This window comes from Agelaius tricolor, unplaced genomic scaffold (assembly GCF_023055355.1).
Source record: "Agelaius tricolor isolate 1412-34295 unplaced genomic scaffold, bAgeTri1.0.p SCAF_19, whole genome shotgun sequence".
Taxonomy (NCBI): domain Eukaryota; kingdom Metazoa; phylum Chordata; class Aves; order Passeriformes; family Icteridae; genus Agelaius; species Agelaius tricolor.
This window is the reverse complement of record NW_027269279.1, coordinates 6,806,185-6,830,222: the sequence shown is the minus strand read 5'-3', so window position 1 is coordinate 6,830,222 and position 24,038 is coordinate 6,806,185. Positions and strand designations below refer to the sequence as shown.

Below are 24,038 nucleotides of genomic sequence, written 5' to 3'. Positions count from 1 at the left end.
TCATTCCTGAAGTTTCCCATGGCACCAACAAATGGAACTTTGCATCTTACTTTGGTACAGTGTCTCATACTTTAGCAAAGCTAACCTTATTTTATTTAATTTGGTTTTTTGCCTTCAAAATGTGATCTCTGCTTCAAGAGGCTTTTTAGAGAAAGTCTCAAAAACATCACCCTTACATACACATCAGCAAAATACTTAAACAAGCAGCAAGAAAAAAGCTTGTAATTGCCTAATTTGATTAGTCTTCATTTTTAATCAGTTTGAATGCTGCTTAAACAGCAGAAATAACAGCATTGTTATACATTATCAGGTCATAAAAAATGTATTTTCACTTAGCTGCAGCTCTGCTGAAAACAGCCAGGAGTTAGTACAGCTCTCCCCTGGCAATAGCTGCAAACACAGAGTTTACACAGAGTTTATTCTGCTGTAAGGCCCCTGTGTCCCACAGCCCTAACACTGGAGGTGATGGATTTGTACTGCTTTCTGTGAGAATTTCTTTTCATGCTGAACAGATTCCATGGCTGAGAAGTTTTGCTGTGCAGGGTAAGACTCCTGCTACTGTCAGTGAAATCCCTGATCAATTCTTCTCCCTTCCTGTTAGGATGGATGGACTGAAATGCCAAACCCCTGCTACTCCTGCAGACAGATGGGTCAGAGGGCTGAGGTCCAGCTCAGGTAGGTGAGGTGGGAGCTGCCAGGGGCTCATTTCAGAGCCCATCCCAGCAGGGTGAAATGCTTGGGTTCGTGTGGGTTCCCTGACTCACCGGGCCTGCCTGCTCCGCTCTGTCCGTCGGGGTTTTCACAGCAGCGCCTTTGGCAGGCTCCATCCGTCTGTCTGTCTGTGCAGCCCCCAGGTAGTCTGGTGGTGGGAGGACAACTTCCCCCTTCTCCACAAGGTTCACAGAGCTAACACTTCGGATTGGTGCAGGGCTGCAAGACACAACCCAACAAATTCTCAGATGCCAGCAGAATCCACCTTGCGCTTCTCTGCAGCACCAGGACCCCTCAGAAGTGCAGGGAGTGAATAATGGTGCAGTGTCCTGGGGTCAGGGGGACTCTGAGTTAAGGCTGTTCCAAAGCTACTCCTTGGCTCTGTGTCTGACCATTAAAACACATTATTAACATAATTATGGCATTGTGCTACAGACTATTAGAGAGTATTTACTGTACACATTACTGAACTTTAAAGAACGTGAGCACAAAAATAACATTTTAAATAAATGTTAGCGAAGATCTGGGCATTTCTGCAAGTGCCACCCAAAACGTTACCTTGGCACTGGGGCAAAGGCTTTTTCTTCTGCTGATTCATCCAGTGGTCTGGTGTATGATGATGGAAACCATCCTTTTCTGTAAAGGGAAAGGTCTTTTATATTATATAAAATTGGAAAGATCTTTCAAAATACAACAGTAGAGCAAACAGATTTAACTTTTGGAGAAACCAATTTCTGATGATGCCAAATTAGTGTGTAAAACCAAATATGTGCAGAGATTCTTCCTTAGAGGGAAACCCCAAGTCTCTAGTCAGTGATAGCCAGTAAAAAAGGTGGAAAACCATTTACTAATATCTGCTAACATAATTTGGTAAGACACACTTTTACTTCATGTTCAAGGTGGGTAATGATTATCTTACAGTCTGGTTGAGTCGTGCTCCCCATAGAGCCAGCCATCCTTTTCCTCAGCCACCAGCAGGGTGATGACATCCCCCTGGGCAAAGCTGAGCAATGTCTTGTTGCTTCCAGCAGTGTGAGGGAAGATTGTCTTCACTTTTTGCCTTTTCATTATATTCAGTCCCGTGGCAACAGAAGTTGAACGTGATAAACTGGCATCATCTGAATTCTCTGTCAAAAAAAGAAAAAAAAAAGAGACACACAAATGAATACAATTACTAATCTGAGAGGAAAAAAATAAAAGAAAACTCGAGTGAAAATGGAGACTTTGTACTTAGACACCTCTCACTGCCAATGTTTCTTATCACCATGAAGTTCTTAACTGCATATGCCTTTATATGCACACACCCAGCATAATAAAGTGGAACCAACAGGCAGAAAAGGTTCTGTGAGTTTTAACTGCCTACCTCTTTCCTCTTTTGGAATGAAAAGTGCTAAACAATCACACCTGTAAAAGACCTTTGAAAATTTTCCCTTCTGAAAAATGGAACCGTGTATAAAATCTAACTTTCAAATGTGCCTCAGCACTCAGCTTCAGCATTGAGAAGACTTGCAGATACTCAGCACTTTCTGGACACCAGATGTTTATCAGAAAAAATATAAAAGAGGGCTTAAAACTATGTTATTTCATTATTTTTAAGGAAGAAATGCTGGAATTTCTGTTACACATTGAAGAGTTCTGTATTTCTTATCCTGTGGTCTAGGCCTAGTTGTTTCCCATATCACAGAAAGTAGAAAAATCAATATATTAGACACTTGGGAAGCAAATCTTATTAGTATTTTAAATTTCAGGAAAAGAACTACAAGACTGTGTGCCTCTTGTCCCACCCATGTGTTCTCCCTTACTGCTACATCCCCTTAAAGTGAGGCAGAGTGAGACTGTCAGTGGTTGGTTGTGCTCTGAAACACTCAGATGTATCCTGTTCAAATCATGGAATGCCTTCTGCTGATAACATTTCAAGCCATGACAGCAATTAAGTTGGGTTAATCAGTGACACACAGAAAGTAAGTAAAATAAAAATTACTTATCCTGACCTGCATTTAACACATCTCTCTCCCGTTGGGTAAATGATATAAATCCTTTGTAAGGACCATTTCCTACTCTTCTATACATCCTGAAATTCACATCATCGTGCTAGCAGAGCAGCCCTGAGGTAATTTTGAGCACTGCAGGATGTCATTCACACTTACCCAGTTTGCAGGACACTCACCTGCTGAGTGGTTCAGTTTTTCAGAAGGTGCTTTGGGAGCTGTTGCAGGATTGTTGAACATATCCACGAGTGGGCTGGTGTACGCCCTGCCTGTGGGGGCTGGGGGCACTTTGGATGCATTTTCTTGAGGATAAAAATCATTTCCAATCTGGAGCCACAAAAACAGCACTATCACTATACTGAGGGAACAGCAACAACTTTTTTGCAAGATTAAATTCTAGAGTGCGATGCTTGAATATTATTCCTAAAGGATACACACTTAAACATGACATAAAGCCCACATGTTCCTATGGAATTGGATCAAAGGTTTGTAAGAGGCTTGATAAACACTTGCTAGTGGGAAGGCTTCAATAGCCTTTTTTCTGCAAATAGCATGATGATCTCCAGATTTTTCTTGTTTAGAAGTTTAATCTTTTAGAAATTCAACAACTAATGATGACACAGCATACAAACCAGCAGAAATGAGAATTTCACCTGTACTCCAGTAAGCCAATAATCATGGCAGGAAGAAGGAAAGAAAATAGAAAATAACATTTTTCTTAAGTTTACTTTGAACTACTGGGTATGTAATTACTATTACTTATGGACAAGAATGTAGGAAATGGAATGGCTGGAACAAAAGTGCTTCAGGAGGAGCCCTGGGCACCCAGCTGAGAACTGAGCCTTGCTTGGACACGTGCTCCTCCCTTCTCTGCTGTGTATTTTCCCCACAGCAGAGCTTCAGCTCAGTGATCTTGGTTCCATAGCCAAGCCCAGCACATTCCAGCTGAGATACACCATGCTGAGGTCCAGCAGAACCCCTTGAAGCCTCTCCACCCCCATGAGGAGCAGCTTACCAGGGCGTTTCTCTTCACCATCGGTGAGGGCTGCGGCGTCCCCGAGACCGGCGTGGAGGCAGGGGTCCTGATTTCATCTATCATCATTCTGACTTTTTCAGGCACTTTAGTGGCATCACTGCAGATTTCCTCCCACCCAGGCAGCTTGGATTTTAGGAAGTCTGCACACTGCATCCAAATTAAAAGGTACTTGTCAAAGATAGGCTTTGTCATAAAATTGCACAAATCTGGATAACTTTCATTATACCAAAATGTTTACACCAGCAAAATGGAAGTACTTTCTAACATTCTTCTAAGGAATACCTCTGAAACAAATAAGTTGTTGTAAAAACATCTCTTTTGCAGGGTCAGATATTGGAAATACCTGATCAGTCCATGTGTTTTTTTCTTAATACATGATTTAAAAAAATGATTTAAAAAAATTGACAGTAACCCTTGATTTTTGCTACAGTACATTTCATAGAATAGTGTATTTTCTGTGAACTGGGCACACTTATCTGGCACTTCAGTTGTTCTTAGCTATTTCTGACAGTCTGGTCTACATGCTGCAGGAAACGCTCAGTGCTCCTGTGTGCCTGGATTTCAGGAGTTTCATTTCTGTTTATGCTCACAGCACTGACCTGAGCGTGGTAGAAGTGCATGTGCTGGGTAAAGCTGCAGTGCTTGTCAACCAGAAAACAGAACCTTCTTTTCTCTTCAAGGAGAGCTTCTCTGCAGCCTTCTGCAATAAATCTCTGAATATCACTTTGTCGAGAGCTCACGGTTTCCAAGTACTGAGGGAGAAAGGGAAAAAAAGAATCACATAGAGCCTCTGAGTTTTATTTGATGCTCTATCCAATTAGTTAAGTAAACTCTAAAAGCCTTAGAAAAGCTTTTGGAAAAGGCAGGGTGGGATAGGGTGGCTCTGCTTCTGAGTCCCTCTCTTTTCCTGCACAGATCTGACTTCCCTGATCTGATCAGGTGAATGTACATTGTCCCTACAGGCAATTAGCAGCCTATTTAGGGGTTGTGAGGGGGGTGTGTGTTCAAATTAGAGTAATGACCTTTGTCTGCACCACCACAGCTCCATTTATTCACACAAAGCTGGGATGAATCTCTGCTTCATTTAGGAGGGGGGGATATGAGTTACTAAAAAGACTGAACTATATTTATCTGAGATTATGAGGATTCATTAAATGCTAATCCTTGAACTCAGACCCAGAACCTTCAAAAAACCCTCAACTCTTATGAAAGCAGGTTAAAAGATAGGCAGTAAGAAACAGGAGCCACTGTTACCTACACTTACTGTACTGTGTTATACACAGAGATTTCTTGGAAAATTAAAATAGATATGGAGAAAAAATATATAAATTAGCACGAAGCACAAGTGTCATGCAAGTAAAAATATCTATGGCAAGTATTTTCAGAGAGACACACGACAATCAGAATCTGATTTACTAATTTTAAAACAGTTTCCCTTCAGTGTCTTGCCATTTCAGATTTCACCTCAAGATGGCAATGCTGGATTAAGGGCAGTAGGAAAGGCAGTAACACAAGTTGGCACTGCCTAGTTAGGGAAATGACTCTATAGCAAATTACTCCTGAATTTGCATCATTTAGCTGGCTCCCTGTGTAGAGCTCTGCATAAAGGTGCAGTTACAGATCAATTATTGGTCAAGGGATGAAATCTAGGAACCAGAAGTCTCTGAATATGTACACTGGAGCAGTGAGAGCTCAATTGCAGCTGCAGTACCAACTCCAGGAGTGCCTTTAGCACACACCAGCTTTGAGGAACCATTAACTTTTTCTGTTGACCAGTTCTCATACAGAGAAAGACACAAATAAGAGACACTGCACTGACCTCCATTTCTTTGTGCTCATACTTCGTTACATTCCGTGCTCCTTGGCTTTTCCTTCTGATTTTTTTCAGCTCAGCTTGAGACTTCTCTAAAGAATCCAGTTTGCTTCTGTGTTCAGTTTGGTACCTTTTTAAAGTTGCCTGCAACCAAAGCATTTACATCATCTCATACTCATACCCTGTATCTGAGTAAGGGACTGAAAAGCATGACTGTGATCTCAGATATTGCTCACACACCCCAAATGACTTCAGCAACTGCTGTAGTTTTACAAGGAGCTATGAAGTCATACAGGGGTTCCCTTTTAAACTTAAATTAAGCATGAAAATTTTTTCCATCTTTATATATATAAAGTGCATTTCTATTAAAGTTTGTATCAATTAAATCTTGGGAAACAACATCTAAAAGAATTCTTTGACTAGCAATAGACAAATAAAATAGGAGTTTTAGAATTGAATGTACTTACAGTCATATATTTTACATCCAGGTCTGTTTTCTTCTCCAGTTCAGATATAATTTCTTTATGAAATTTTTTGAACTTTAAAAACAAATGAATTAAGGGTTATTAAAAATTGGCAAAAGTAGTTTATAATTTCACAAGCAAAATGAATTAGAAGGAATTATTTAACTTACACTCTCCTCTAGACTGTCATTAAGTTTCTTGTGTGTTCTTGAGATTTCTACCAGAACTTGGCCTGTTGATAAACATACAACTATATTGGTTTCTTTCTTAGACTTCTGAAGTTAGTTAACAAAGAGCAGTAAAATACATTTAACTAAATACTCATTAATGGCTATATTAAAAGGGGTAGGAAATTTCTTGTTCATCACAGCAGCTGAAATGAATAATTAACTCTGGCCACAGACAAACCAAGCAGTACATAAGTGATAGAGGAATAACTAATCATGCATTGTTATGCAAAAGGGCCCTGGAGTGCCAGGAAATGCTTCCTTCTCTCCAGAGCAGCTCCTGTTGGTTTAGTTAACAGCCTCTTTTCTGCCAAGCCAGAGAATAGCACACAAGTTGTTACTACCCAAATAGCTGCTATCCATTTCATAGTCTGAAAACTAAACTTCAATATTTATTAAGTTACTGCACCTTCAGAGTCAACAAAGCAACCTTTCAGTTCCCTCACTGCACACCTGCTAAAACAGACCTGCTCCACACAGGAATTCCCACCTGTGCTGCATTAACCAACAGCCAAGGCAAAGCAGATTCCTCAGCACCCTCACAACAGACCCTGAATATCCCATTCTGCTCAGACTAAGCACAAACTCACAGAGCCCAGTCAGGACTGTGAGCAGCTGAAAGCTGAACTGTTCCACTTTGCTTCAGGAGGATACAGAGGCACCATCTCTCCATCTCTGGGTGTGGCTGTACGTGCACAGCAGAGAGAGCCAGGGCTGGTGCTGCCCTGGCTGTGCCAGCCACACCACCCTGCCTGCTGCTCACAGCCACGTCAGCCCCGCGCCCCTCTGTGCCCTGCCACGGGCACACAGGCAGTGCCAGCCCTGGCTGGGAGCTGGCAGCACTGGGAGGAGAGCAGCTGAAGGAAGGGCCCAGCTTGCAGCCAGGTCAGAGCAGGCACAGCTCCCAGCTCCTGACCAGGGGCACTGCCAGGACTGGAACTGCTGGCACCGTGGTCAGATCCACAGACTGGGCTGCATGTGGAAGCCTCCACTAGGGATGTGTTTTCCTGGCACTCCATTTGCATGGCAGGACTGGCAGGTTCAGTTTGACAGCTGGTTCCTGGCACACCTCCTCCAGTGATCCTTGTATCCCTCAATCACCCTTGCAGCTGTCCCAGCTGGATTTGCCACAGGTACCTGCAGTTGTGCTGTCCTTGTGCATAGGCAGGGCTGCAGTGACCACAGTTCTGTAACTCCTGCACATCACTGGCAGTCACTGCATGGGACTGTGTGTCCCTCCTATTTGCCATCTTGTGCAATTCTAGTTTCCTTTTTTTGAGTTAAAATAGAAAGGATGCATTAAGTGCTCAACACACTGAAAAGATGCCAATAATTTCAAAAATTGGCTCAAGAAATGAATGTCAAAACTCTTCATGAGAACTTTCTCATCTTCTTTCTCATCCCCATGTCCATGGATGTGTTACCACCTTTCTCCCTTCTAATTTGTCATTCTCCTGTTACATCATCTCAAAATCTTCGCTTCTTTGACATGAGGACCACATCTCTTCTGAAGCAGCGTGACACAGCAGATTTTCAACTAAATCTTATAAAATGTGGGTCTGCATTGTTGTTTATGGGGAAAGAGGAAACACACGTGTCTCTCCTGGCTTTTCAGGAACCCCTCTTCCTGCTCCAGTGCCACCCCTACCTCTCTCTGCACAACAGACTGCAGGACACGTAGAGGAAAGAATTGGGATGCAGTGAGAACAGACAGCCCCTTGACTAGCAAGAAAAGGAATTCACAGTCACAGAGACAGAGGAGTGCTTTTTATTATTTTTTTGTTTAATATTTATAGTTTTTCTAAGTTCTGTACAGCCCACAGAGTGCTGTGGTTTTTTTGTTTATATTTAAAGTTGCTGGTGACTACAGCAATATAAATACTATGAGAAGTGAGAGGTGCTATAGTCATTAGTTGCTCACATGCAATAGGAAAGTAAATACAATTAGTTACACAAACACTTGAAGTAACGGAGGTGAGCAGTGTTATTTTAAGGATCCAGAAGTGAATGCACTTTGTTTCACCAACCCAACTCGAAAGATACATTTTAGACTGTAATGGGCTTTTAAAGTTAGAAGAGTTTTGTGAATACTTATCTACGACTTAAAAAGGAAAATGTTGATAAAAGAAAGCAGGAAAAATTATCAAGAAATACAAACAAAATTACGAAGTTTGTTTGCTTTTGCATCACAGACTAGAGAGCTGTTTGGGAAGCTGTTTTGTTGCATCTATATTTTCTATTGAGAAACTAATACAGACTAGAATTTCATTAATGATGTTGTGTTTGTTACAAAAAAACCCAAAACAACCACGAGTCCAAAAGGTGCAACAGTCATTTCTCCATATACAGCATCCCCTGAGCAAGAAAAATCCTTGAAAGGCTGTCTTGGCCAGGAGATGAGAGCCAAGGAAAGCAATTTCCCTCAGAAATATTCATTGTAAGGCCAGGACTTCTGCAGAAGTTACACTTCAACCTCACTGTTTGCTCTGGCTGATTGTTCAGGTTATTTACCTTTTCACCTTGTGCTGACTGTTCTTGTGAAGTCTAAAAGAATTTGTTCAAGTTAGAAACAAAAATGGAACTCAATCAATAGAGTTCTGTCATAGAAATAAGTATCAACAGCTACCTGCAAAATCACTTAAACTTTTAAATACCAAATAGCTACATTAGAATCAATAAAAGTATTAACCACATCAGCTTACTTGAAATATAATTCAACTTTGTTTTATTAAGAGGAGGTTGCTCTTGAAAAAATTCAAGTCTCTTAATAGTGAGACTTTTTAAAATGTCTGGGAACAGGTAAAATGCTTAATTATATCACTCATTTACCTCCTGATGTCCTGTTTTGTATTCAGGGCAGGTTGATTACCTTTGTGACTTAGAGATGAAGCCACATAATTATTTCTATTAAACAAGAGAATGAAAGGCTGAGTCAAAGCTGCACATGGAGACAGCCCAGTCCAAGTGTGCTGTTAGCTGCTATTGCTGGCAAGATGCTCTTTTCTCCAGGTCACCCTCTGCCCAGAAAAAAGGCATTTATGACATGGGAAAGTTAGAAACAAAGTCCTTTGAAAACTGTAGCCCCCAGGAGGTAGTAAAATAGGAAGTTTCAAAGGAATACAGTGTAACAAATAAATATGATGGAACAAAACATCTGCCAAGCTTCAAACATGTTAAATTTATCATTCTGTGATAGGAAGGATTTAACTGTGCAAGAGATGCTTCAATGAAACCAAAAGGTTTAATGGAATTTAAGATATGAAGGAAGAAAATCATAAAGAAGGATAAAATAATGCAAAACTTGCCCAGCTCTAACTGCACTTTTCTTCTGATACAGTTTGTCCAGAATGCTTTAACACACTCCCCCCATCTGTAGAATTAACAGCAATATGCACATAAATCACTAGGACTAGGTCAAGGCTGCCTTTACTCACTGCATGGGCAAACACGGAATAGGAGTTCAGGAGTGAATCTCCCTGGAATTCATTTCACAAAATGGCATTGACACATGACCATTCAGTGCCATTCTGTGAAGGTGACTGCAGAAGGTGAAGGAGAAAAAAATAAAGAATAATCAAGAAAAGGGGAAGAGATTTTAAAGTAAAGTATTTTAAGTCCACTCTACATGCTAGCTCTAATACCCTGAGGCAGCTAGAGCCATACATACATAAAATAAAAATAGCAGTAAGGAGAACTTCACATTCTTAAATGGCATTCTGAGCTTAATTTTAAAATATGCAGAGTTCTCATTAAGCTTAGAACAACACAAATGTTTCTGTGATATAACAAGCAAATAAGTGAGTTAATTGAAAACAGATTAAGGGTTAAGGGAAATAAGTAATTACTTCCCAGTCTCATTGATACAGAAGAGATAAACAGTCCTGCAAGATGTCCAAGTAGTGTCAGTATCTTGCCTCCACATCCAGACAGAAGCAGTAAGTGATAAATAAGATTGTGCAGGACACTGGTGCTAATTTTGTGGGCTGGGCACTGGTGGTGTTTGAACTGATGAACTCCCAGTGCTCCACTTGCTCCTTCCCACAGGACTTCCCTGCTGAGCTCCTGAAAAATGTGTTCTAGCCCATGCTGACTTCTTAAGTGTCTTTGACCACAATCAAATTTTCATCTGATTGAAGGGAAAACCCCAAATGACGCAACCAAAAACAGCCTAAAACTTCACCTCTGTTTTTATCCAGTCAAATTATTCTTTCCAGTTACACCGCAGCCAACACACTTGGCCAGGAGTCCACACTGCTTTACCCAGCTCAGAGAACTTTCTAGGCACAAGATACATCTGTAGGACCAAAGGGGACTCCTAGCATTTTGCTTTTAGAGTAACTGCTGTACACTAAGTTCTGTCCTTCCCAAATATGAGCTTTATTTGCAATGTACACGTTTGCCTGTACATACATAACCTCCCCATACAAGTGCCTGTGTGTTTCTCACTGACACATACTTGGCAATGATCTCTTGAGCATTTCCCTGTCATTAGGTTACACATTGCTCTCAGCATGGCAAACAGAATCAAAGAATCCTCTTATTCAAAGATCCTTTTCCCATTTCATAATTAAGCAAACAATGAAGGGATAGAGCACTGTTCACTTCTATTCTAGTAGCCTAGCACCTCTTATGATATCATTTCCTTTTGTAGCCCAGGATCAGAACTATATATAGTCACCCTTTTCTTGTCCTAAACCTTCATTGATGATCATGTGAAATAGTTTAGGACCACATAACAAAGGACTTTCCCAGTACAGAAGACAGAATTTTAATTACTTGAATTAAAATTATTATTTTTCTTTAGAACTCTGGGATATTTAAATATTAAAAGAGACAGAATACTGCTGAGCTCTTTATACCTTAGAAAGTCAATGCCTGTTTATAAGCCATATTCAGTTAGACCTGAGGATCAACTTGCTTTTTAAATATACTTTACCAAGACTAAAATTAATGCCAAATTCTTTCAGCTGGACAAAGGTGACTTTAGAAAGAACTACACAGTTCATGCTATAAAGTGGGCAGTGAACTGTAATTCCTACATAAGGCTAGGCAAGAGTGAATACTTATGAGATTAACAAAACCATTTTGATTTCCAGTTACTCAGAGTTTGTTCTTGGGGTGATGCTCCTATTTTCCTGTTTGAAATGGAACAAAAACATTAACTCACATTGTATTCTAAAGAGGAATGTGACTTTTCTGCAGATTCAGCAAAGTTCAGTCTGCAGTCTAGTTCCCCCATTTCTCACAAGATGTTTTGATCTCTTAGTCAAAAAAAATTCAGAGATTAGAATTTTTTTAAGCATACTATATCATTGAACAGATGATAATCAACATGAAATATTCAGCTTGTCTCAGACGATTGGTAAGCACAGAAACTAAATTTTAATGTTAAAAAAAAGGAAAGGAAAAGTATATGCCATGTAAATAATGCATGAAAAATTACAAACTTGTTTTTCCACCTGTTACTCTATTACTAATATATATGAAGTATGCTGCAGGCATTTCTGTTATTATTTTTTTTTTACCCAAACATATAAACCATTAAAGTTTGTGTGTCAGGGACTCATGTTTCATAGGGCCTTGGAGGCCCTGTGTACCTCAGCTTTTCATACCTGAGCTGCAGTGGTGTGCAGGGACTGGTAATTTCACACAAGGCAGGTGAAAAGAAAATAAGTTACAATAGAGCCACAGGCCTGAACTTGCCTGGATGAAACCCTGCTGGTTTGAGGCAGATTAGTTAAGGAAGATCATACAAGAGAGATAATCCCTGTTCTACAGCAGGGATGGAACAAACAAATCATGCTAACCAGCAAAAACTGAAGTTTTTATGGGTTTCCAGTACCAGAGAGGGTAAATATTTAAGTCATCATTATAAATGTTACATGAAATGCAATAGACCACAAGGAATCACTGCAACTTTCATTACAGCATTTTGGAGCTGCCTGAGTTTCACAGTCTTAGCAGTGACCAAAAAAACCCCAACCCAAAAAACCCCACATCTAAACTGAGTCTAAAGTTTTGATAAAATTCCCTTACTCACAAGTCCAAGACAATTGGTTTGGTTCCCTGCCCTGCCCCATGGGACTGTTAGTGACATCTACAATGGGTACTGGATTATTTTTTTTGTTGAGAAATAATTCAGCAGGAAGAGCTGACTGTACAGACTAAATATATCCTTTCACTACAGGATTTACAAGCTAGCTACCAATATGACGTTATTTTCCTCACAAAGTTGTCATTTACTTTCCATCTTTCCCCTCACTGAGAGCACAAGAAGTACATTTTCTCAACACAGGCTTATTTCACCTGGGGCTGGTGGTGAGGAAAGGCTGGGACTGCTCAGCATCCTTAGAGATGTGGGAGAGAACAACCTCGTGCCCCCAGGGAGCCCCCGGGGATGGAGCTGGGTTTGGGGGTTCAGGCTGGGGGAGAACACCCCTGGAGTCACTGTGGGCCAGCCCCAGCTGGGCACAGCCCAGCAGACACAGCAGGGACACAAGGTGAGCTCCAGGGCAGCACCAGAGACGTGGTGGGGCTCAGGTGAAATGTACCTGTTCCAGCACAGTGAGGATGCTTCAGGGAGTCCCTTCACCATTTCCTCAGGCCTTTGAGGCACAGCAGGAAGCCAGCAAGCCTCACTCCTTGCAGGTGCTTTGAATATGCATTTCCCCATATGAGGGTGTGTGCTCAGGACAGCGTCAGGGGTTTCTGAGCTGAAGCCCAGAGTCAGGGCACACAGGCAGGTGCTCTCCCAGCTGAGCTGCCCAGACACCAGTGCTGGTGCCAGCACCACCACACAGCCACCCTGACAGTCAGGGCTGCTGGAGTGTTACACCCCAGCTTAGCACTGACTAAAACCAGGAGAATCAGCTTTGGTTTGGAGGGTGCAGTAAGACTGGGGCAGGTGGGGAGTAAAATATTAAAACTGACAGAAAAATGTAACCTATTATCTAACTTAACATGAAAAAATAGCTGGGATGATATCACTGAATGATGATGATATCATATTCTTTCTTTTCTCTAGTGCTACTGCAATCTTTACCAAAGGCCTTGTGTATTTTCATATTCTGCTTCCTCCCATCAGCCATTTCTAGAAACTGAAAATGTGTAACTTATCTGGAAGTCTTCATAACAAAATTTACAACGCTATAATTGTATACAGAGCAAACTTTTTTTGGGCAGTTCTGTAAGAACAAATTACAGTATCTGTTTCTAGACACATTCTTTATGTTCAGCAACAAACCTCATTCACTGTGCTTCTTGAATGCCTCATTTCTGGTTTATATTCCAGCAGGGAACTATTACAGAGCTTACACCCAAGACTGGCTCATCTCCTTCCACCTTTCTTTTAGCAGACTGGAGGTTTGTATAACACAAGCCTGGAATGTTACTGTCTAACTGGAAGATACAAAACCTTATTCCTGTAAAACCCCACAAATACTTTGTATTTCCCTTTCAAGACAGCTCTCTGTGTCGTTTCCTTTTATAGCACAGGAATAGAGTGGCTTCTTCATATGAAATTCCATTATAAATATAGCAGAATACTCTTTTATTAATGCTCCATAGGAAAAGCTGGCCTGATTCTAATTACTGAAACTGCAGCCTCTAAGCTGGTTTCCCAGAAGTTTCCACCAGATGAGGTGCTAAAGGTTCTGCAGTTGCTGGCACACTTCAGTCTCCTTTCTGCCCAGCACAATCATTCCAGAGGCAGCACACTGGCATGCAGGGATGGTGTGGATGCAGTGAGGTGGGCAGGATGTCAGATCTCTCCTCTCCAGAGTGCCCAGTGTCATCTTTCTAAGTGAAACAGGATTCCAGCTGACAGGGTCAATGTATATGTGTTAAAGCCAGCAACTCTCCTCCCTCCCCTTTTTATTTTAATGGGAGCTGAGCTAGCATCATTCATCCTAAACCATGGGATTTTTCTCTTTTTCTGCCTGATTTTCTGACTAGTGAGAGTGAAACAAGTTGACAGTTGTGGACAAAGTTGTGGAGACCTTTAAAACTGACAGGCAAAAGTCTTTTATGAATGTGTTCAAATCCTATCTTTTAACCTGAAGAACAGTCTGTTCTTTTGTGCTTGAGAGGAACATCAAGTTCAGGGCTCACCCTCTGTCAGGAAAGAATTCCACTTCCTCTGTGCACCATGAGAAGTTTGGGGTTTTCTCCCCTGCTCTCTCTGTTATAGCAGTCACAAGATAAAGAGCAATCTTTTACTTCAATAGTTTCTTCTCTGGATCATTTGTAGTGTTTTTAAATTCTTCTGAAAGGAACCCAAATTTTCCCAAATTCTTACATTTTAGACTGCAGATGAGCACAAGTTCTTGCATACCTGTTTCCAATTAGGTTTTAACACAATGCAACTATAAAAAACAAGCCTGTAAACCAGAGTAATCTTTAAATAAATTATCAGTCTTGGTTAGATTAGGAGAGGCTTTTGTCTTCTCTGATTGTTCCATTAACATACTGATCTTCTGCAATTTAGTTCCATTGATCAAAACCATGCAATGAAATATTTTTTCTTTCTTCTTCTATTTGGACAAGCAATTAATGGTTTACACTCCTTAATTCTTGAGCAACAAGCTCTGGGTACAGATCCATAATGTAATTGTGGGTGACTGCTGTAGATACCGTTGCTACACAACAAACTGAGTGGGACTTTACACCCACACTATAAAATGAGATGTAGCTACAATAACTGTCAGGTGCTGGAGAAGATCGTTGGGAAGATAGGAGAAGCAGAATTCCATAGGCAAACAGGAAAGAACTTCCCAATTCCTTGTCCAAGTGAAGCCTACAGAGACAGCCCGTGTTACTAGAGGAGATTTTATTTACATTATAAGCACTAAAAGTTGACGTGACAAAGCCAGACAAGCCTTTGTGTTTTGGGCAAGACAAAACCAATCAGCAACATGTGAAAGTTACTATTTTAACACTGCGGTGAAGTGTCTGTGTGAAATTGATTTATTTATTTTATTGCATTATTGAAACACAGCATTTTGTGCTGGTGTGGTAGGCTGAAATTTGAATAGTATGAAACCTTAACATTTTTAAACATGCAATTTCTTGTTTTCTATCTTTTGTTCCTAGAGGGATTTCCAAAAGGTGCCTTGGAAAACAGGTATGTAAATTTCAGATTGTAGAATAGCTTGAAGCATATAAATTCAGATTCTGTTCTTTTAATGCTCATTGCCAAGTCTGAGGGACTACAAGCTCAGAAATTTAGGGAAATACAAAATTAGAAAAAATGTTGACTCAATCAACTCATCCCTTATTCATAAGGATTGTGTTATGACTGCAGCACATTCTTCTACTTCCTCAATTTGCTTAAATTATTCTGTATTAAAATAATGCAGAGAGCTTCAACCAGACTTGAAAGACAGAGATACTTAGTACAAAAGCTCTGAATCAGCTGGAATATCCAGATTTCCTCTTCATTCTCATTTCCCTCTTCTGCTCCAATCTCATTCAACAGAAGAAAGGATTTTTGGCATTTTTACCTGATTTTTTTCCCATGACTACTCCAGCATCTCTGCTTTCCACACTCTGCTTCAAAAAAATCTCCTTTATTTCTATTCAGTTTCTGTTTGTCCCCTGCTGTGGGGCTGGTGTCCCTTTCACTGTCTCATGTCAGAAGCCCATGTTCTGTGTTTCCTTGTGGGGAGGAAGGATTGGCTGTGGTTTGATACCAATCTTTACATCACATTGGCAGTGAATGCACTGTAGGTCACCCAGCAGGTTTGGGTTTGAACTGTGAAACCACCTCTAATTTGGCAGAGATAACAGAACTATTATGCATGACAGAGCTGCCAGTGGTCAACCACTTGTTTTTTGGCAGTCTAAAGGAATTCCTGGATCAGATTTGCACTGGGGGCTGCAGCAGCTGCCCTGGAGTTAGAATGGGCAAAGTTTGATCTGTCCTTACACACCCCATACTGCTCAGCATGCACTGCAATAACGTTTTAATAATTAAAACACCAAAGTGTACCGTAAATACTTTTCTTCTCAAGCAGATACTTTTAGAGACACCTGGGTGTATCATATTTCTTTGGTAAATAGTCTAATATTGTAGCCCAGCTCCAGAACTTGTAAGACTTTTTCTTGAAAATGCAAATGATCTGTCACAGACTCCTAACCTCATTATCCTGCCTTTTCCAGCATTCATTGACTTTCCTTATCACTAAATTAAGTATTCCATCAGAAAGTGTGTTGGAAGAAATCCAGGGTTGCTGTTTGCCTTAAGAAGAATAGATTTTTCTGTGGTAACAGTTAAAGCAGCAGGTGAACAGAAAGCGGGAAGAAGGCCATGTTTTCTCAATATGGTATTACAAATTTTGAAAAAGATTTGTAATTGCAGGATGGAATTCATAGTTAAACAAAAATACATTTTCAATCATAATTCTGTGTTGTCCCAAATAAGGAAAACCAGCTATTTTCAGAAGTTGGCAGAAGATTACCCAATAATAATATTTCCAAATAAGCAATGTCCCACAGCAACGAGTCATAGATCACTTCCATGCATCTGACCAACTGCTTGATTGCAAAAACTGTAATTGTGCCTTTTCTGCCATTTCATAAGACTCTGCACAGCCATTTCTTTTAACTGTTCTATAGTTTGACAGCAGCAGCTCTGCTTTCTGTAAACAGCCTGCAAAGCAAACAGAGGAGCTGCAGTCAGGACTGTTTGCTCTGCCCTGTTTGCTGTTCCACCACTCCCAGCCCTCAGCACTCACCCACAGGTGCTGTCAGAGCAAACCATGAAAATGCAGCAGCCACACAGAAACCAGGGCCCACCTTTCAACAGGGCTTTGCCCCCTTCATTCTACTTCTCCAGAGATATGAAAAAAAAAATTGGTAAACCCATCCATGGCAATCAGGTGAATTAACAAACTACAGGAGTTTGAGTTACAGGAGGAGATCCATCATGGGAAGGGTCCGACATTGCCCAAAATCAAAAGTTCAGAGGCAAGACACATCATCAAGTTATTTTGTCAAACAGCAAATGAAGGCATTAAACAAATGCTCATTCTTTGCAGTGTACAGGTCCCAGTTCTTTGCTTTGCAGTGACATGAGAATCTTTTGTCAGAAATATCACAAATACTTTGTACTCCCTTGCCCAGTGTTGTAATTATGCTGCTCAGCCTACAGAATTGAAGTTGTCAAGGTCAAGTGCTGCTGCTGATCTTTCAAATATTCAGAAATTATTTTCAGAGAGTACAGAACTTGAAGTGGATTTATAATAATGTAAAATTAATCTGTCTTTGAGTCTACAGTTTCTCTTTCAAAAGCTCAAGTAGAAAATAAATATAAATGCACCTGAGAACTTTTAGTGATACACTTGATCAAAAGTAGTGAAGTAAAACTGAACCCTTCACAATGACACTCAACCAGAAAATTGATTTAGTGTAGAACTGCTGTTATACATGAGGACTTCTCATACTAATATTCTGTTGCAAAAGTATTTCAACATTCACCTCTGCACTAAAAATCAAGATATATGTTTTTTGGTACTTAGTTTAGAATTATGAGCCTCAAAACACATGCTTTTGAATGCATATGAAGATATATTCACCAAAGGAGGGGGAAAAGAGCTAAATTTGTCAAAACATTGTGTCTTGAGAAATAATATGCCTTAAAGGCATCTAATCCCTTCCATCCATGTTATATAAAAGTAGAACATACTTTAACTGATCCTTATCTACTTCACATTTGTTCTGTGAGCTGCCAGCAGGAAAGCAAAACTAAAGGTTATACTTTGGAGTAATTTAAAATGAGCTTTCACTTACCTAATTCTTTAGAAACTGGAGAATCTGCTGATATGTCCCCAATCTTTGCAAGGCTATCATAATATGCTCTTCCAGCCACTACCATACCTGGGGGTGAGTGAAAAAAACCACAACTGTTAAAAAAAAATCAAAATATCTTCAATTTTCATTAATGTATGATCCTATGAAGTCTTGTCATCCAGAGTCCCTGTGCTCCCTGCTGATCTGTGAGACCAGGAAACAAAGCCAGAACTCCAGAACACATTAATGAAATTTCAGCCTGTTATTTAGCTCCAGCTTCCCTGCATACCCACAGGCAACCAGCATCCAGTGGGAGGGCTGAGCCATAGCCATTGGTCAGGACACAGCAAAGTTCCCTGGCACAGAGGAAACTGTTGGAAAAACCCAAACTGCAATCCCAAACCTCCCAAAAGCGCTGAGCCAGAGCAGGGAGCTGGGAAATGGCAACTGGCCATGACACCAGGGATCTGCAGCTGTCCCAGGAGCCCCTCAGAAACAAATCATCCTTTCTCCTAAAGCTGGCTGCTACAGGAACCAATGGCATAGACCACGAGGGTTCAGTGACTCCCAGGAATCATCTCCTGGTTAGGGCTGATTTAAACACACAGCCAGGGTCACTGGGATGGACACAGAAATGTTCAGTGACTCCCAGGAATCATCTCCTGGTTAGGGCTGATTTAAACACACAGCCAGGGTCACTGGGATGGACACAGAAATGTGGGGATTGGAGCTGCAGGGGGGCCAGTGGGAGAAACATCTCACACAGGGAACAGATCCACAGTGGCTGCTGTGCCTCTTCAGTGCCTAGAACTGATCTGCACACCACAAAGAAAAGAAGGAGCAAGGACAAACTGGCAAGCTTTAATGTGAAAAATAACTTAGTGAAGTTATTTGTCACAATTTTCTTCTGGTAGTACATTCTTGACCTAAAGTTAAAGTCAAGCAGACCCTTGCTATTGACTCTAAAGGTGCTTTTTTTTCCTGAGAGGAATATAATTGCCAATTACAGGTCTGTATTTTATAGTTTTTACTAGCAAGGTGACATCTTTGGTTGCATAACAGTATATTCACTGAGAAGCCTGAAAATTCTCCAAATCAAACAAAGATTCTTTTTGAGGCTGTTGCATTAGAAAGGGTGATTTCTGTCTAAGCTCTGTCTCACAGGTGCTCTGTATTCAAACTTTCTGAGCAGAAGAATTATCCTGGTGCTACTGGTGGAGCATTGTGCCACCTTCACAAGAGGATTTGATGCCAGTCCAACTCTTCCTATCTGTGTTTTCTCAAGACAGCCCCAAGTCACTCTTTTCTCCTAATACAAGCACTTAAAAAGGAAGGAAATGTGTGATTTTCTCTGTGCTAACCAAGCTAAATCAAGAGCCCTGCTTGTAAAGTCCCTTCACCAGCACTATGGAATATAAATTATTTCTGCAGAAAGGGAAGGTTTTTTGACCTTTTGTCCTCAAAGTGTAGAAAAATACATTATAAACATATCTGGAGTTCTTTTATGTTCTTTGTCAGCATACTCCAACTTTTTTAGAAAGCTGCAGAGTGTTTGATTAGCAACAGAGTATTTACTCCTTGTTTCAGGTCTATTTACACCACTCAGAGCTGATGGTGAAAAGATGACCAATTTATGAGAGTCCAAAGATGACTTTGCAACAGTTGTTGCAACACTGTAAATATTCATTTGAAATTAAGCATTCATGCTAGATATGCCTTATCAGCTAGGCTTGAAGGCAGATCTAAGAGCCCAAATGTAACATATCAACAGCAAAGTGTGTGAAAAGCAGCAACTGGTATAGAGACATTTCAAATGAATATGAAAACACTGTTATTCCTTCTGGTACTACCTGTAATTCCTAAGGTCAGGTACTAGGTAACCACATGTTAATCCATCACATTAAGCACTGCCACAATTAAGTCAACATTTCCCTATTTTCATCTCCAGCAGGCTTTGGTTTTATCTTTTTCTCAAGCCAGGTCTAAAATTTGCATGAAGAGAGATTTCAATGTCTGGCTAAGCACTACTTCTGCAGGATCCCATTTCTCAGAGGACTGATGTGCCACAGGCTTGAGTGAGGCAAAATTAGAGAGATTTTACATGGTTTTAATATGGTATCAAGCAGTTTGACAGGTCTGCATGGGAAATGGAGCAGGCTCTGGCAGGTCCCAGAGTGCAGCTCTGGGAGTCTGGAGCCCAGTCCTGGAAAGCCCTACTTAGATTGTTTCTGTGAAGTCAATTCTATTCTAAAATGTTTGAGAGACTGGTCCTTAGATTCAAATTAAAATTCATTCTGATTTTGACTCAATGAAAAAGACACCATCAGGATTAGTATGGACAGCAACAAATCAATCACTCCTGCAACTTGAACTAATTCACATTGTTCTGTACTCAGGGTTACTTAAGTAGTGACGTGTGTAGGTGAGCAGGAACAGATCTAAGAATGTGAAATATCTCTGGAAGGTATTTTCAGAGAAAAAAAAAAAACCACCTAATTTACATAACTTTGGTTTTTTAAAATTCTTATTTCAATGTGAGTTACTCAAAGCCACCTTCAGTTTATTTTGCAGGAACTCTGTGCCTAAGTGTTTGTGATGCAACTTCTCCAGGACAGTGGAAAAACCCCAAAAGGCTGTTGAGAAGGTGCCTATATTTGTATATTTGGGCTTGTTACTTAGGGTTTTTTTTCTCTTAATTAAACACATCCAAAGTTCAACTTGGGAATTAAGCCTATATACACAACCCTCATATCCAATATGTCCATTTCAATGGGAATTAAACATTCTTTCTAAAGGTAGCACCTGGAAAACTTACCATTAACAGCTTTTTCATAATTCTTCCCCAGATTTATTAAATTCCTCAGCCCGGGATTGAACTGTTCCATAACATTCTAGTGAAAGAAAACAGAATTTGTGTTATAACCAAGGCAATTCCACAGTGGGTGTCAGTATTAACCTCAGTGTCACCCAGGGCTAGTTCACAACTGAGAAGGCCATGGATGGATGAAAATTGGAGGATTTGAGAGACACAGGAAAACAAAGGATGGAAGGGAGAAGAAACAGAGCATTTAATATCAACAAATGGAAAAAAAAAAGTTCAACTATTGCAACAGGGGGTAACAAGGAGTCTGGCTGTTTATAATACAAAAGGATATGGAGTGTGTGATCAAAGCTTGTGCAAGATCATCTTTTATGGTAGGTGATGTTGGAATGAGAGAAAAACCTTTATCCACTAATTGTTTTATAAATTCAGACAACCTTCTGACAGTGGTTCAAGATTTGATTTCTATACTTAAAAAATGCTAGAAAAGAAAAGAAGAAAAATTTCACCAGATGTCTTGTTCACATTCTTTGTGGTTTCTGTGTTACAGATGCATTTAGGGAAATTAGCCATTTTGGTATTTTTTTGCTGTGTTTTTTGTTTGTTTGAAATTTGTGCAAAGCCATGTTTTTTTTTCAGAAAGAAAATGAAAATGATGACCTTATTTAAATAGAAGGGGGGGAAAAAATCCACTGCAGCTGCTTTCACTGTCAAATACAATTACTGGCTGAAACAACCAGAATCTGAAATCCAGCAGCTCCAGGCAGGACTGTTCTCATTCCTAGCAAATTCTACAACCTGCAGATTCTGGACCTCCTTTCCCCAGAATCCTCCTAACAAATCTATGGCTCTGGCATTACTCTGTGAAATTATACTGGCATGAAAAGAGGATTATGAGATTCCTGTAGACACCATTCAGTCATTCTTACTATTTTTATGGCAATACTTTTATGACACCACTCACTGCTGTTCACACAGCAGAACTGTCAGGTTCAAGGAATTCAAAACAGATGCTTTCTGTTTACAGGAAATACAAGACTCAAGACAGGTGAAATACTATCAAGCTTTTGTCTGTTCTGCTCCTAACAGAATGAAAATATTTATGTTTAGTACACAGGTGGACCCAAAAAGAACAGCAATACTGTCACATTTGTCTGTTTTTCAGGCAAGGCCATGCAGACAGAATTCTATTATTTTTCAAAGACAGCACTATACCTGGATTCTGCTGAACATAAAAAGTGAAGGATTAACTCCAATAACACTTTAACAGTAAAAATATAGGTATTTTAAAAATATATAAAACTATTAGATTCCAATACTAGAATAGCATAAATTACATCAAAAGCAGCCACAGAACAATACCTGGCCTCACTGCCTTTGTGTACAAATTAAATGCAACTGGGATTGTTTTCTGGTCTGTCCCATTAAACTCTCACCCACCCAAATGCAATCACTGCAAACAAACCAGCTATTGTCCCCAGGCCCTTGATTTGTGTTAACTCACAAACCACGTCCAGAAATCATTTGGGAAAGCTGTTTCAGGTGGAGCCAACAATGCCAAGGGCTACTCTAACAACTGAACAGGATGGATATTCAGGCTCTGGTGTCTGGGAACATCCCTCCTCCCGCCCCAGCTCTGGAATTTGCTGTCAGTGTTGCTGCTGTGGCTGCTGCTCTCCTCCTTGCTGAGGCACTCTGACTGTGAGACACTTGTTCCAAGGACCAAGTTGTTTCTTCCTATTCCAACTTTTTGCTATTTCTTCCCAGCTGTGTACTAAAGACGGGTGTCTGTTGACTTACATGGAGTCAGTGAATCACAAGGAAAAAAATAAAAAAAGATGAATTAGGGGATTGTTTCAGGATAAAGAGTCCTGTATGTTCAAGGATATGGGGAAAAAAAAGATGTATCATGATGGTGTGTGTCCATGGCAAGGAAGAATCTCAATGCCACCTTGAATTGCCACTCTATACTGAAAATAATCTTGAAAGATTCTGCCTATGCTAACTCTGTTCCTCAAAACAAAAAATTACAGAGTAAAACCCCTTATTGCCACCTACCCCAAAATTCTAAGAATAACGTGATAATTATCGGCCTTGAAGTACTGATTTTTGGAATGACCGTCTGAAGCATTCAGGGGTAAAGATTCCAGTTTCCCTGACATCTTCTAATTCAGATTTCAAACCAGTGATTGTCAGTTGTTTTCATTCAGGAGGAAGTGAACAAACCCCAATAAAATTACCCTTAACAGCTCCTCTCTCTGCAGCAGCCCCCAGAGCTCTTGTTTTTCATTAGACCTCTTGACCCAGAGCAGGGATTTGTGTACAGCAGACACAGAGCAGCTCCAGTGGAACACAGAGGGAGAGCTCCAGGACATCACATCTGCTCCAGGTGCATAAAACCACTGGGAAAGGTGAAGAAACAGCTTACAGGCAGTGCCTGCAGCAGCTGGAAGGAGCACAGCTCATGGATCTTTCCTCCTGCAGCCCAGGCAGGCTCTGGAAGGGTTTCAGGCCACAGAGGTTGATTGTCAGCAGAGCCAGACCTGGATGTGAACGCCCCAGGAACGGCAAAAACCTCGGCATGGAAATTCCCCTTTGGAATCTTGGTTTCCCAGTTTGGTTTATGGGGATCAGCTGATCCTCCCAGCACTGGGCAAGGCTCATCTCAATCAAGTGTTTGTGTTCAATAGAAAAACTGAACTCTCCCTGACGCCCCTGCCACGTCTCCAAGATGACCTGATGAAATAATTCTCAGATTGTTTCCCTTTCATGCATTAGGAAAAAAGCATAATATGTGATCTTTTTCCTTTCTATTGAAGACCAGATTCCCAAAGCAAACAAAAAACCTGGCCATGCTTCTAGTGGTCCTTCAGTACAGTTAACCACAGGTAAGCACTGGCTGTCTTTGAAGTCCAGGAGAAGTATCTAGAGCACTTTATCAAAAAGGGAAAATGTCACAGGCAACTCCCTCTTCAGAATGAGCTATAGATTTGATATTACCAAGAAATTTCAGATAAATTAAAATTACTGTAGTATTTTATTCAACTTCAGAAGTTATAGGGGAAAAGTGTAATTCCAATCAATTTGTACAGCTACTTTTTCTTACCTTGTCTTACAGTTTTATAGCTTCTCTTTTAGTCCAAAGAAAAGGTCACAGAAATGAGTGGGACTGAACACCAGTGCAAAATTTC

General features: G+C 40.5%; 1 protein-coding gene and 1 long non-coding RNA gene across 2 annotated transcripts in view; one reads left to right on the top strand and one right to left on the bottom strand.

The window, feature by feature from the left end:
• Positions 1 to 24,038, bottom strand: part of BAIAP2L1 (BAR/IMD domain containing adaptor protein 2 like 1) — a 32,670-nt gene that overhangs the window by 3,375 nt on the left and 5,257 nt on the right. The window contains exons 2-12 of the mRNA XM_071444042.1: positions 20,842 to 20,917; positions 18,027 to 18,113; positions 6,183 to 6,244; positions 6,016 to 6,087; positions 5,555 to 5,692; positions 4,335 to 4,487; positions 3,715 to 3,882; positions 2,879 to 3,026; positions 1,631 to 1,838; positions 1,270 to 1,347; positions 765 to 930 (exon numbers count right to left, since the gene is read on the bottom strand). Coding sequence (XP_071300143.1) covers positions 765 to 930; positions 1,270 to 1,347; positions 1,631 to 1,838; positions 2,879 to 3,026; positions 3,715 to 3,882; positions 4,335 to 4,487; positions 5,555 to 5,692; positions 6,016 to 6,087; positions 6,183 to 6,244; positions 18,027 to 18,113; positions 20,842 to 20,917 — 1,356 coding nt within the window. The remainder of the gene's footprint in view (positions 1 to 764; positions 931 to 1,269; positions 1,348 to 1,630; positions 1,839 to 2,878; positions 3,027 to 3,714; positions 3,883 to 4,334; positions 4,488 to 5,554; positions 5,693 to 6,015; positions 6,088 to 6,182; positions 6,245 to 18,026; positions 18,114 to 20,841; positions 20,918 to 24,038) is intronic.
• Positions 600 to 20,662, top strand: LOC139598094 (uncharacterized). The gene is made up of 3 exons (XR_011681805.1): positions 600 to 675; positions 15,330 to 15,360; positions 20,586 to 20,662. It is a non-coding gene; the product is annotated as an uncharacterized lncRNA (long non-coding RNA).